Source organism: Hypomesus nipponensis, chromosome 6 (assembly GCF_054491055.1).
Source record: "Hypomesus nipponensis isolate SF chromosome 6, ASM5449105v1, whole genome shotgun sequence".
Taxonomy (NCBI): domain Eukaryota; kingdom Metazoa; phylum Chordata; class Actinopteri; order Osmeriformes; family Osmeridae; genus Hypomesus; species Hypomesus nipponensis.
This window is the reverse complement of record NC_140366.1, coordinates 11,637,404-11,650,410: the sequence shown is the minus strand read 5'-3', so window position 1 is coordinate 11,650,410 and position 13,007 is coordinate 11,637,404. Positions and strand designations below refer to the sequence as shown.

The 13,007-nt window shown below is 40.7% G+C and overlaps 2 protein-coding genes across 3 annotated transcripts; one reads left to right on the top strand and one right to left on the bottom strand.

Annotated features, from left to right (window-relative positions):
- Positions 1–529: 529 nt before the first annotated feature.
- On the bottom strand, positions 530–3,004 carry fosab (Fos proto-oncogene, AP-1 transcription factor subunit b). The gene is made up of 4 exons (XM_084700331.1): positions 2,722–3,004; positions 2,114–2,341; positions 1,853–1,960; positions 530–1,733 (listed from the first exon to the last, which is right to left on the bottom strand). Exons 1-4 carry the CDS (start codon positions 2,854–2,856, stop codon positions 1,098–1,100), a joined length of 1,107 nt encoding a protein of 368 aa, XP_084556457.1. The 5' UTR covers positions 2,857–3,004; the 3' UTR covers positions 530–1,097.
- Positions 3,005–4,508: 1,504 nt separating this feature from the next.
- Positions 4,509–9,403, top strand: LOC146287084 (protein c-Fos-like). Of its 2 annotated transcripts, none has more exons than XM_084700025.1 (5): positions 4,509–4,579; positions 6,478–6,644; positions 7,349–7,576; positions 7,875–7,982; positions 8,220–9,403. In XM_084700025.1, the coding sequence occupies exons 1-5, from the start codon at positions 4,537–4,539 to the stop codon at positions 8,895–8,897; spliced, it is 1,224 nt and encodes a 407-aa protein (XP_084556151.1). In that variant the 5' UTR covers positions 4,509–4,536; the 3' UTR covers positions 8,898–9,403. The 2 variants fall into 2 exon arrangements, with proteins under 2 accessions (XP_084556151.1, XP_084556152.1); XM_084700026.1 differs by lacking the exon at positions 4,509–4,579 and adding an exon at positions 5,068–5,620.
- Positions 9,404–13,007: the final 3,604 nt, after the last annotated feature.

Below are 13,007 nucleotides of genomic sequence, written 5' to 3'. Positions count from 1 at the left end.
TTATGGATATATTCAAGCAAGACTTATGGGTAACATTTCACATTTCAGACAGATCAGTATCTGGCACATTATACAGCCATAATTCTAGTACATGTTCTGATCGTCGATGTTTGAGAACCGGGAAAAGAAGCAAAATCTTTATTTGGGCACGGAAGTTAAACGTCAGCCCACCAGCGTTAGAGGGTAAAAAATGGAAAAGAACGCACTGACGTAAGAGCTCTGACGCGTAGTCAACCTTGGCAACAGACGGAACAATAAATAGAGCCAACGCTGTGAGGTGCAGGAGAAATAGACCACTGTCTCTTACGAGGTCTAATATTAGACAGTCGTTTAATTGCCCCCAAGTAAAGCGATTCCATGGCATTTCTCCTTAAAGGTTGGGTGTTTCAGAGTCGATAAGATAGCGCAGCAGGCATTTCACAGTCTGGTTGTAGCCAGGCTAGATTATTCTGGAATAGTAGGCCTACATTTGGCTGCATTCTTACCAAGGAAGACAGGCCTTGAGACAACAATTCGACGCAAAATAGGCTATATTTAAATGTCATATATTTATTTTGTTACAAGGTTTGCAAACATGATCAACAGTTTGCATTGCGTTCCCTTTAAACACTATGTAAAAAAATAGATTTGATAAATTAAAAACACTAACGTTTTCACAGAAAACTTTCATACTAAGTTACATCACTCAGACCATGGTTAAAGCACATCATGTTTTAAATAACACAATACTCTCACATTCCATCAACCAGAAAACAAAATAGCTCAAGATATCTATTGCTCAGAACAACATATAGCAACACTACAACAACTTGGGTTATCTAGCACCATAACATTTAATATAAATTGTCTATTTTGTAAACTGAGACTATTAGGTGGTAGTAGATAAAACATGCTTATACTTGCTACATAAGAAGAGACAAGTAGGCTTATATAGTTAGTTCAGATGACGAACAAATCATAATGATAACAACCATAACAGATTTGCTTTCTGGTAGTACAAGTCCTTTCCATAGCCCTGCAATTTGTTATTTGCACATCTACATAACATCAAGTACGTGTGCTCTGGATAAAGTGTTACTTTGAAAGGAAGAGTGTCTTCACAGAGCTAGCAGGGTGGGGGAACTGAGGGAGTCGGAGGACTGATCGTTGCTGTTGCTGCCTCTCCTGTGGGCGATACCGCAGGTGGAGAAGGTTTCTGCCTCTGGGTAGCTGAACACAAAGGAAGACGTGTAGGTGGTACAGGAGGGAGTGCAGGTGACTACAGGTGTGCACAGGGACTCAAAGTCATTGCTGGCAGAGGTGTAGAGGGGCTCCCAGTCCTGGTTGTACAGCGAGTTGGACAGATCCACTTCAGGCACTGACCTAGCCGTCTCCATCTCTGTCTTGGCCAGCAGGTCGAGAGACTCCTCGAGCGTGGAGTCCAGGTCGGACATCTTGACTGCACCACTGGTGTTAGAGGCGTTGGAGAGGAGAGGGCTGCTGGAGAAGAGGGAGATGGAGGTGGAGATGGTGGTGGCCTGGCTGGTGGGTGCCACAGTAATGGTATTCTGGGGCTGTGGGATTAGCTCAATGGGAGAGAGGGAAGTGGTGTGGAATCCAGAGTCCAGGTCAGAGGGAATCTTGCAGATAGGCTTGTGGGCGGCCAGGATGAACTCTAGCCTCTCCTTCTCCTTCAGTAGGTTGGCAATATCGTTCTGAATGCTTGACTTCTCATCCTCCAGTTCATCAGTTTCCTGCCAATCAAGAAGGAGAAGCACTGTTAATTTGACTGTCAATTAACATTGTTTTTAGCACTGGAGATTAATTGTAAATATACGATAAGTCTCACTGGATTGTGTATTTGAATACTTACAGCTTGGAGAGTGTCGGTAAGCTCTCTCCTCCTGTTGCGGCACTTGGCTGCTGCCTGCTTGTTCCTCTCTCTGCGGACTTTCTTTTTCTCTTCCTCCTCAGCTGAAACCTGGCAAAAAGAAAAACAGTCACATTATTTCTCAACTCTTTGATTCTATCTCTATGTCATATGTAACCTTAAAGGACACAGGGCTGCTTTTTATATTTACAGGGACACTCCCTCTTGTGTAACTCACTGCCAGTTCTTGGATATGATAATTACCTGTTCCATCTTGCTCCTCCTGGAAGAACCGTGGCCCTTGTTGCCTGTGGACTTCATTGCTGCCCTTGAATAGGATGGGCTGGGGCTTGAGCTGTAGGGATTGCTTCTGTTAGAAGGGGCCACTGACGAAATAAGCGGCTGGACCATCCACTGCAAGTCTGGGCTTGCAGATATGGCTGTGACTGTGGGGATGAAGGAGGCACTTTGCACTGTCAGGTCAGTGAAGTCCTGTAGGGAATGAAGGGAAACGCTGGTCAGAACAGGACATATTGGAGACATTGGGTAAAGCAATGCACTGCATATGTATGAAGCTAGTGGTCTATATAAAGCAGGGTGGTCTATAAATATCCCCGTGATGTAAGCTATGACGTTAAACATCTCTCTGGAGTTTCTTGGTGAATGAAGATTGCGTGCCTTGTTACAGAGTTAATGCTCCATCAACTTGACATACTATAGTGGACTTTTGATGCATATAATTCTGCCTGCATCTTACACAAAATGATAGAATCTTTAATCAATCATTTTGGTTGTTCTGGTTCTGGTAGGTTGAGCAAAAGTTGAATCGTTGTGTTCTTTCTTCAATTAAATAAGCAATGCGTATTACATACCTGAGATTGGGGAGATCCCATGCTTGAATATGATCCCGCAGGAGAAGGGTAGTATGCTAGGTTGTCACCAACTGGAGAAGCGGTGCTGCAGCGGGATGAAGAGTCGCAATCTGTGTTGAAAGCGGTGTACATCATCGTTTCAGAAGATCACGAAAATGAAAAATGATTGAAAGGTTTGACGTTGTCTTCGAAGAAAGTGTTCCGTTGGCAAGTTTGACAGTTTAAGTCCTGAGTTTAGGTCCCGTGTTATCGTGCTGATTTCTACGTTGCTCAAAGTTAGACTATCATCTCTCACTGCTCAATGGGTTTATATAGCCTGGTCTTCCTTTCTTTTTTTTCAGCAGAGGAAAGCCTACTGACGCGAAGAAGGTGGGACCATCTTTGTAGGGGAGGGGAATACGACAAAACAAGTCAAATGTAATTTGTAATCTATCTACAAAAGACGAATGCTAATTATATGAAGTAACGCACAGTTATTTAAATACAACTAAATTTGTTTCCTTAAATATGATTTTCTTTTGAATAATTGTCCAGAGATGCATGTCTATAAACGACAAGTTCCCCATTCCTAAAACATGGAACGTTCCAGAAGGGAACCCCAATACGTAATTTGCCTTATATGGTACGCATCCTGTGAAAAAGGCGGACCCTGATTGGAAGGGGAGGATAATCTGTTCAACGCAGTAATGTGACGTTACGTAAAGAAAACAAGAGGTTGTTGTGAAGACAGCACGGGACAACTACGAGATATGGTCAAAAATGGCAACAGGTGTCATGTTTATATGAATTAAATACATATGTAGTCTAACTGTTGTTTTCCTAATGTTGTTTCATCAATGGTTTGGATTTGAATAAAGTATATAAGACAGTGGAACTTCCATACTATTATAAGTAGTATGTGATAACTAGTACAGTTTTGTAATGCATTCGAAGTTTGAAGTTTTGAGAACAAACATTAGGCAATTCTACGATCAGGCTTATCAGTGCATTCCGGTGTATTTACTGGGGTAAGATGATTTATATATTCAAGCTACGCAGATGTTGTGGTACTTTTCCATTTGTGTACAAACTGAGCAAAAATGTTGGCCGTATGCTACACAGAAAGAGGGAGGCTATTTTCTCAAGCCCCAACAACATTCCTGTACCGCATGTTTTGCCCAACGGCAATGTGTGTACCTGTGCGCGCGCAATTCTCAGAAAGACGTGTATTGGGCGTGTACAGCAGGAAAGGTGTGTTTTTATTGTATTGGTTTGACCTCGCAGCCTCTCCTTAGTTCATCAACCCAAAGGTGTTCCCTCAGGAATAGAGGTTTGCTTACTTCATCAAAATATAACTGCACCGTCACAAAAACAAAAGGGCCTTTATATTTATATTGCATTTTATAGGCTATGTTCAATAATACTTAAAGTAAGTTGAAACATTTACAATTCGAAATTGAATTAAATTCATGATTGAGTCATGCTTTATTTGTATACGTATTCATACGTATACGACAGTCTAAAATCCCAATAGGCTGGATTAAATTGCCATGGATGGAATATCTCAAAATATGGGGTTTTCAATTTCGGATAAAAACAATTACAAAAATATTGTTCAAAAATGTTCATGTTATAGAAAGTATTGGTATCCACAATGGCTGTCTCGACTCTATCTGAATTCGTAGTATCAGCGTTTTCATTGGTTTCCTAACTTCAAGCAGCGTTTCCCAGGTTGATGTTTTGTTGAAAGTTCTTAGTTGCCCTGACAACGCCCCACCCCTTCGCGTCAGTGACGCTCTCGGTTTGCATAGCTCTTTTCGGAGCTGAGCAAGTGGAATGGGACACCCTGCCTCCGCAGTCACGGACATTGTTTGTTTAGGTATCTAAACGAATTTGCTAGAGCTTTATTCAGAACATTTGACTAAAGTGCATAATTGCAATGTTTGTTCTAAAAGAGTGTACCAACAGGTTTGAGTTAGTTCGACAGTGTACTCAGTCGGCAAAATAAACTTAGGCCTATGCGTTGTTAATAGCCATAGCTGTAGGCTACTGTCTCTGGACAAACGTTTTTATCAAGTAGGCTAGGCAAATGGTTGTTTTCCCGTCAACCTTTATTGAGTTTAAAATAAATAGCATCAGTGATAGATAGCCTACAAACAGTTGTTTGCTCTTCAGAACCCACCCCCGCCCCGTAATTCCCAATAACAAGCCTCTACCGAATTCGATCTGTCAGTTGAACACTTCGGATTCTGATTCAAGCTCTGATGTCATCCTTTTCCTCAAATAGACCCCTTCAGAGAGTTTCTCACATTCAGTCTTAAGTTACCCCAAGTTAAAACATTTCTTTGAGGTGAAGTGATAGGGTCTATATTTATTTTTACATTTTCGCCCCCTTCTTCTTCAAAGGCGACCTAATGAACGACCACCCTAATGACATGCCGGTAAAGGGGCCAAGGGGGCGTGACTGCCGGGAAGAGCACCGCTCTAGTATTTCAGGGTTCACTTCGCAGTCTCATTTGAAAGCATTGTGAGGTCATCGAATTTGAACAATGGGGTTCTCGTCCACAATTCACGAGATTTGAGTATGGACGATATTCATTTAACAACCTAAACAGTCATGATTTGAACGCAAGTAAATGGGTGCTGTAATGTGTGCTATAGCGTAGATCCGTGGCCATTATTTTTATAATAATTTAAATAATTCATCCGTTGTAATTGCAATCCTGCTTACTTTAGTTTTTCTTTTGTTTGAAACAGAACGACATAGCACTAGCTGAAATAGAGGGATTTGTGCGGCCATGTGAACCGGATATACCATATATGGTCCTAACGGTCCTCTTTGTGATTGGCTGTCGCGATACAGCGACAAGTCTGTTGCTGGAGCTGTATCCATCTGGCTGTGTAATACCATAATGACAAGGTATTAATAACTTTTAGAACTAAATGGCATAATTTCGGCTCGAAAAATCATTAACTATTTATAATAGCTATACAGGCCATGCATACAGAGACATCTACATGCTGGTTTAACAGCAAAAAAGCAATATTTGGCGTGAGTCCTTCATCTCCAGCTTTATTATGCAATGATTAGAACACTACATAAAATCCACTGTATGTATATTATGTGTAGGCTATATATGACGCTGGATTAACATAATTGCATTTTGCAGTGGAACCGCATTGGAACGCATGGCAATGTTTTGTGACGTTATTTCAATTACAAAGGTAGCCTACTTGCTTTAATGTAGCCCAACACACTATACGTGCGTGAATTTGGCATCGTTGATGGGGACTACTATGTAGTTTAGTCATTATTATGAAAGTAGCCTATGTGCTCAATGTAGGGATGTGTGCACAAAATGAACGTATAGGCTACGTAATGCAAATTCTGCATGGTGACGTAGTTCATTCATAAAGTGGGGATTTCATCCACCGTTTTCTTGAAGGGGGATGTAATTTAAACATTAATTCAATTTGTAACACTTGAATTATGTAATACGTTCAGATAAAGCTAAACAGTTTTATCTGCCTTATATAATGTTTACTCAGTAAAGTTGTTTTGTTGCAACAATTTACCTGTTTATTTCCTTTCCATCAGCCTCCCCTCTTTCTGAAATGGTTTTGTCTCACCACACCGATTTCATTCATAAAATTCGAGCTCACTATAAAAGGAGGAGATTTCCACTGTCTGAACAGTTACCATGTACGTGAACCTCTAACACTGATAGTGAATTCTGAATAATCAGAACAGCAAAAGAGGTATTTTACTACTTACAGAAGAACAGTTGCCACCTGGGGAAAAGATGTATCCCGATTCAAGCCCTGATTACGACTCGTCGTCCAGCTGTAGTACGACATCGTCTGCTGGGGACACCCCCGTGTGCAGCCAGAACTCTCCAGACTCGCTTTCTAGCGCATCATCTACGGACGGCACGAGCCAGAAGGTACAAGCCTGTATACAGATTTCGGTTAATGTTTCGGGAAAACTGGCAAAAATAAATAGGAAAACTAACCCTAAGGCTTTGAATATTCCTTGTAAAAAATATGTTGTAGCCTAGTTTGCATGACTAAATTATATCACTGATTAAATCACTGACAGTTATTGATCTACACCCTCCGATTTAAAATGCACGCCTCCATTGACAGAAAATATGCAAAGTATCGACCTGTCATTCCAATCAGTAACAACAACGATAAAATGTCTGAGTATACCAATTAAAACATCTATAACGTTTCTAATGACCTTTAATATTGTTTTAATGGAGACTTGATAACGACCAAATTAAGACACAAATAGATTGTATAAAATGGTAAAGATAACGATGAACAATTGTTATAGCCATCCACAATTCGTATTTTAATGTATTGTGCATTACTGATTCTTGCGTCAGTGTCGACGTCAAAAGTTATTCTAAAATCCACATTTGATCGATTTTGATGATAATGGCAACATGTATCCTTTCTTTGTGGACACATCAGCCATTAGGCTGCTATCTGATCATCGTTGACATTCTCACTCAAATGATTGATGCGTTTACCTAAAGCACAATAATGAAGGTCAAAGATAAATGCATCCGACGAAAGCCCCTTCATGATCAATCTGAAATGGCAATATGAAGTGAACGGTTTGTTTATGCCTTATTTGCAGGATGTTTGTGCAGAAACAGGTGCGTCAAGCTCCACCTTTGTTCCCACTGTGACTGCAATCTCTACCTCCCCGGATTTGCAATGGATGGTGCAGCCGACAGTCCTCACATCTGACACCCCCTCCCCTGGCCGCAATCAACCAAGGAAATTGCACGGCGCCGTACAGTCCTCTCATAGAGCTGGTGGTTGCAAGAGACAGTCCACAGGCAAGAAGGAACACAAAAAAGAGGTACATTTAATATACGGTCTTAAATACAGTTGTGTACAGAGCTATAGTGATTACACTTGAAAAGCTTATCGCTTCGACCACGCCAACAGTGCAGCATTTAACGCACGAATTGAACGCAGTCTGGGGTTGAAGACAGCACGCACTCGAATCTTCTACGACGGTGTATTTTAAACACATGCACTGCGGAAAAATGATGTATTGTCCATGCCAATATATTTCCGTGCCAACTTCAAGACGCGACGAGATGGCCAGACTGTATACGTATTTAAATATTTCCTTTTTTCTGTGATTGATTCAGCCTTCCTCAGAGGAAGATGAGAGGAGGAAGATCAGAAGGGAGAGGAATAAGATTGCGGCAGCCAAGTGTCGCAATAGGCGGAGGGAGCTTACAGATACCTTACAAGCTGTAAGTATGTCCCCTCATCTTTTGAAAAAGGCAGATACACAGAGTATTATATTTTTGAAACGTGAGGTAATACTATTTTATACTTAATTCTATATTCACATCACATGCATAACATCATTCAACCAAGTCAGACTGGCCAAAGCCCTTCAAGAATTGGATGGGCAGCATTTATCAAATACTCTCTGTCAGCTATTCCTCCTAACATGTCTTTACCTGGGTATCTGCTTTTCCCTGCAGGAAACAGACAAGCTAGAGGATGATAAGACTGCACTGGAGACCGAGATAGCCGACCTCCTGAAAGAAAAAGAGAGACTGGAACAGATCCTAGCTTCCCACCAACCCACTTGCAAACTGTCCAATGTCGATGGCGATATTGAAAGCATGCTACAGGACCCTCCGGCTTCCCCTCGCATACTCTCCATATTAGACCACAGCAAACTCCCAGAGGGAGGTGTAGCCTTGGAGGGCCCCTTGATGCAGGACATTGAAGCATTTGCCCCTAACATTTCTGCAACGGCCATCTTGGGGAACTCCAACATCCTGTTGTGCGCCACTGCCACCATAGAGGAGCCCATGAAGGACCTGAGGGGAGACGACTTGGAGGACTTAGTCCCAAGCTTAGAGCTGACGAATACCTCTAAAACGGCTGTGTCCGTACCTGACATTGACCTTGGAGGCCCCTTCTGCGTCTCTGACTGGGAAACCCTGTATAAGTCAGTGGCAAATGACCTTGAACCCCTCAGTACCCCGTTTGTGTCTTCCAGCCCCACCTGTAGCAGTTACCGCTCTGCTTTCTCCTTCAGCTGCTCGGAGATTGACTTCTTGGCAGAGAGCCTCGATGGCCTCAAAAGTAGCCTGGGGAGGTCAGAGTTCACAAAAGATAGTCTTCATTCTCCCACACTTTTGGCCTTGTAAAACTGTTATGCAATTGTTAGGCTGATATGTTATACAGTTATTCAAAAACAACTTACCAGTCTATATGGTTCCTTCAAATGATGTTTTGTAATGTTTGTTTGCTGTTGTGTAAATCCTAACCACCAAAGGTTACATCAATGAAATTAAAAGTTAACTATGACTGTGTTTGACTTCTTCCAGATTTAATTGGTGCAATTTTTCTTGAATGAGATATTGGTTTGTTCTTATATCAATTGCATGCAAATGTGAACCGTTTGGATTTAAAAAGGTTGAACAAGTTTGTGTTTTGTCATCCCTAAGTGTAATATGAAAATAGATTGTGGTTTGTGTGGACACTGTGAACAGATTGTGTTATAACAAATGGAATTACAGTTTTAGTCATGTGTGAACAGTTTCATCATTTTACTGTATGAGGTGAAAGTGATATTTTTTTCAAGTTTTCCATGAAAACATCATGCCATGTACTTAATTAAGATGTATTCTACGATATAGTTTATTTTTTTACCTCCAAAGTTGAGATTTGTTGTTCAGATGCAAAACATAGAACACAAAAAATTACAAATAAAAATATATGAATTATATTGTTTGTTGACCAATTTGTCTCCAGTCATAACACTGACGATTTTGCACTACATACAAATTCCCCTTCTATTTATAAACTAACGTACTCCAGGGATTTAATTATATCTTTTTAATTAAAGGGAGCAACAAGATCATAGGAACCCATGGGAATGGGTTTCGTTCCACTATTCACACTGTAAAGGGAATTTGAATGTAGGGCACGGAACGTGCATTGCAGTACGTCACAACGTATTTGCACTGCACGCATAGACGTTCACTTCCATGTCCATAAATGGAAGTTCAGTTGTTTTGTTTCCATGGAGACGGTGTCACATTTCACGATCGAAGATTTTCCCGGAAAAAGACAAAGCTAAGTCCAGTAGGCCTACATGAGTGACAGACCCGCTGTTGTAGCATTGACGGTAAGAAAACCAACGATAAGACTTGACACCAGAAGCCGCAAACATAGTCGAGACGTGTTAAATACACTACTTCTCATTGGACATTAGTTTGTGCATTTCCTTTAGTCCTCCAGAGTGAGCGACAGCGGCACTCGAAAGCACAGTGCAAGGACGAAATGGAGTTGTAGGCTACAATAAACCATTTTTTTTTCTTAAAAAAAAAACCAAACTTTCATCTAAACCACCTCCTCAAATCTGTATGAAAATGTACCATTAATTCTTTAGTCTCAAATTGGTTCTTGAACAAGTATAACGCAGTTTCTATGTATAAATACACGTTTTTTAAATGTGTAGTCTAAATATAACTGACTTCATCAATGAGCCTCAATTCGTGCAGAGAACCCTTGCGAACGTAGTTGTGCATTTGTGTGTGAGAAGAGTCTCTCAGCTGGGATCAGGCTCTCTGCTGCACACTCACTGGCAGTAAACATTCATACACCCCTAAGCTTGAAGGCTTTTTGCGTCTGCGGAAGAATGGGTGGGTGTTTATGTTGAAGTCTCGCTCAGTTGTCTTATAGTCGCCTTGCATCAATGCAAGTACATAGTGACAAATCCCACCACAGTGTTTCTGTGTGTGAGACTGCAAATAATTACCAAATCCGTTTTACCACCTACCTTACTCCATATCCAAAGGAGAGGCATACTGCACTATGCAGTGTTTAACACAGTATGATAATGTTTTGAGATTTCTGGACCTCCTTGTGTGGCATACAACAAACTTCTGGTATCTCCGATGCTCCATCGTGCCTCCAGCCGTCAGGCCAACTTTACACTGACTGTATCCCCAGTATTCCCACTATCGACTACACCACTGAACATGCCCACCAGAGTCAAGGGATCCAGTATGAAACAGGCCCTGTATTCAACACTCATTAAACTGTCATGAGGCTCTGCTGAGCTTTTCTTCACCAGGGTGTAAATGTCAGTTTGAAATGAATCCTGAGCCTCTTGGAGGATGCATAGGTGGATCCACAACCACCACAGAAAACATAAACCAAACATGATCACGTGTCTTGAGTCAACACAGTTGAACTTAGCTACCCAATCATGTCAAACTATTGAGTGACTTTAGAACAGGTTTCTTGTGTTGGTGATAGAAGAATAGTCTACCTTAACAACAGTTATGCAATTATATATTTTTTTGGGCAACATTTTACCTTCACTCACACTAGTACATCAGAAACACTAGTACAATAACAGAAGACATCATACGGTATCTCAGCTCTGCCTTCTCTTTGCTCTTAATCTCTTACTCTTTCTCTCCGATTTGCAATAATCATAGCGTATGTAAGATTTGTAACTTTGTAACATGTTAGCTTTGTAATTGCTTTAAATGTATTTGCAGTTTTATTAAATTTTATTTAATTTAACTTACTTTTACCATTCTTAGACTCAAATATCTGCAATGTATTCAGGAAACAGCATTTCCTTTGACATATCTTCAATATTTACAACCAACCATGAAATCACCTGGCATCTTATGTCCAACACAGAGAAGCATTCTTACATAAATGGATGTAGGACATTTCATGCTCCTGCTACTGTGCGTTCCTTTTTCCAAAAGAATGATCTCACCCTGATTATTCCTCATGACCAGTTTCCTACCCACCGTAATATTCCTAAGGATGCACTATATTTATAAAGATAAATCATTGTCATATGAGTGAAGACTTGGAGTCCATCAATCAGGCGTGGGTGACGTTTAAGCACAGTCGGTATGACCTGTTGACTGTGAACCATATTTGTAGATCAAATCTACACAGTCATTGAGACAGCTGCCATGACATACAGGATCTCTGTGAGCATAAGCCTCCCAATGCAGGCCAGATACAAAAGCTTGGTACAACAGGCTCAGAGAGGTTAAACACTCAGATCCAATAACATTTTTAGGGCCACAAAACATGCCAAAGGATAGCCTACAATTTATGGATGTGTTTACAGTTATAGTGATGAGGATGAAAAGTATTTCTATAGAATAATGAAATTCAGTGTAAATAATTGACTTCAGAGTGGAAGTCCTGCAAGGTTTTGTTAGACAAGGCCTACCTCCTCATTTAAATATACGTGAGTATCTACATCTCAGTTCCTTAAAGATCTGCTTACGCATGCATTTACCATGTCCACCAGCTGAACAAGGAACATCTGTTAATAGAAGTGCATTTGTGAAGCTTCACTTATACACTGGTAGACAGACGCTAACGTGATTGATAACTGTATGTCTGCGATTATTTAAAAGTTAGGGGAAGGAAGGATAATTTCTGGAAAGGTGGCATTAATAAAGAGGAAGCTAGTCTGTAGTGTCTGCAGGGTGATGAGAGAGAGATGAGTCAAGGCTTGTGTCTGGAGGTGTGTGTGTCTGGAGGGGTCTGTGTATGTGGAGTGTGTGTGTGTGTGTGTTTACCAGGAATTTGCCCCATCAGCCAAAACTCTTCTGGATTGAGAATATAGCTGTGCATTTGGACACTTGGTACTGTCTTGATTATGTTTGGTTTGTGGAAGCTTACTTCATTATTTAGTAGTTCCTGGCATGTTTTTATCATACAGTACATGCTTGAGTAAAAATTCCTGTTTTGAAATAATGTGAACATGAAACTCAACGGTTTCTCAAAATGCTATTACACCTTGACACTCACCCTTTAGACAGAATGATGAATGCGTTTATCTTATACTTGCAACCACTTAAGCACACCATTCATATTTGATGGAGATGCAGGCAATGGTGCCCAACCTCATGTTTTAATGTAAATATACAGTAGAGTTGCACTGAGGCAATCATGGCCTTGGCAAGTGTGTGGAAAGACTGAAATGGGCAAAATAAATGTAATAATTAAACAGCCATTTTTCATTGTCTTTCCTCCGGGAACAATTGATTGTTCAGCTGATTTGTTCTCCTTCACACAATTGGTGAACTCTGAACATAGATTCTGAATAGGATGAAAGATCTCCAGCCTAAACAGGGGACGTTCTAAGAAACGATTTCTAGCACGTTTCTTTGATTTGTTTAGGTTCAATAAATGTATGAGACTGTATGTTTATATTGCATGCTGAGACTGGTGTGCTTTCAATTAAATGAAATCATAAGAGATTG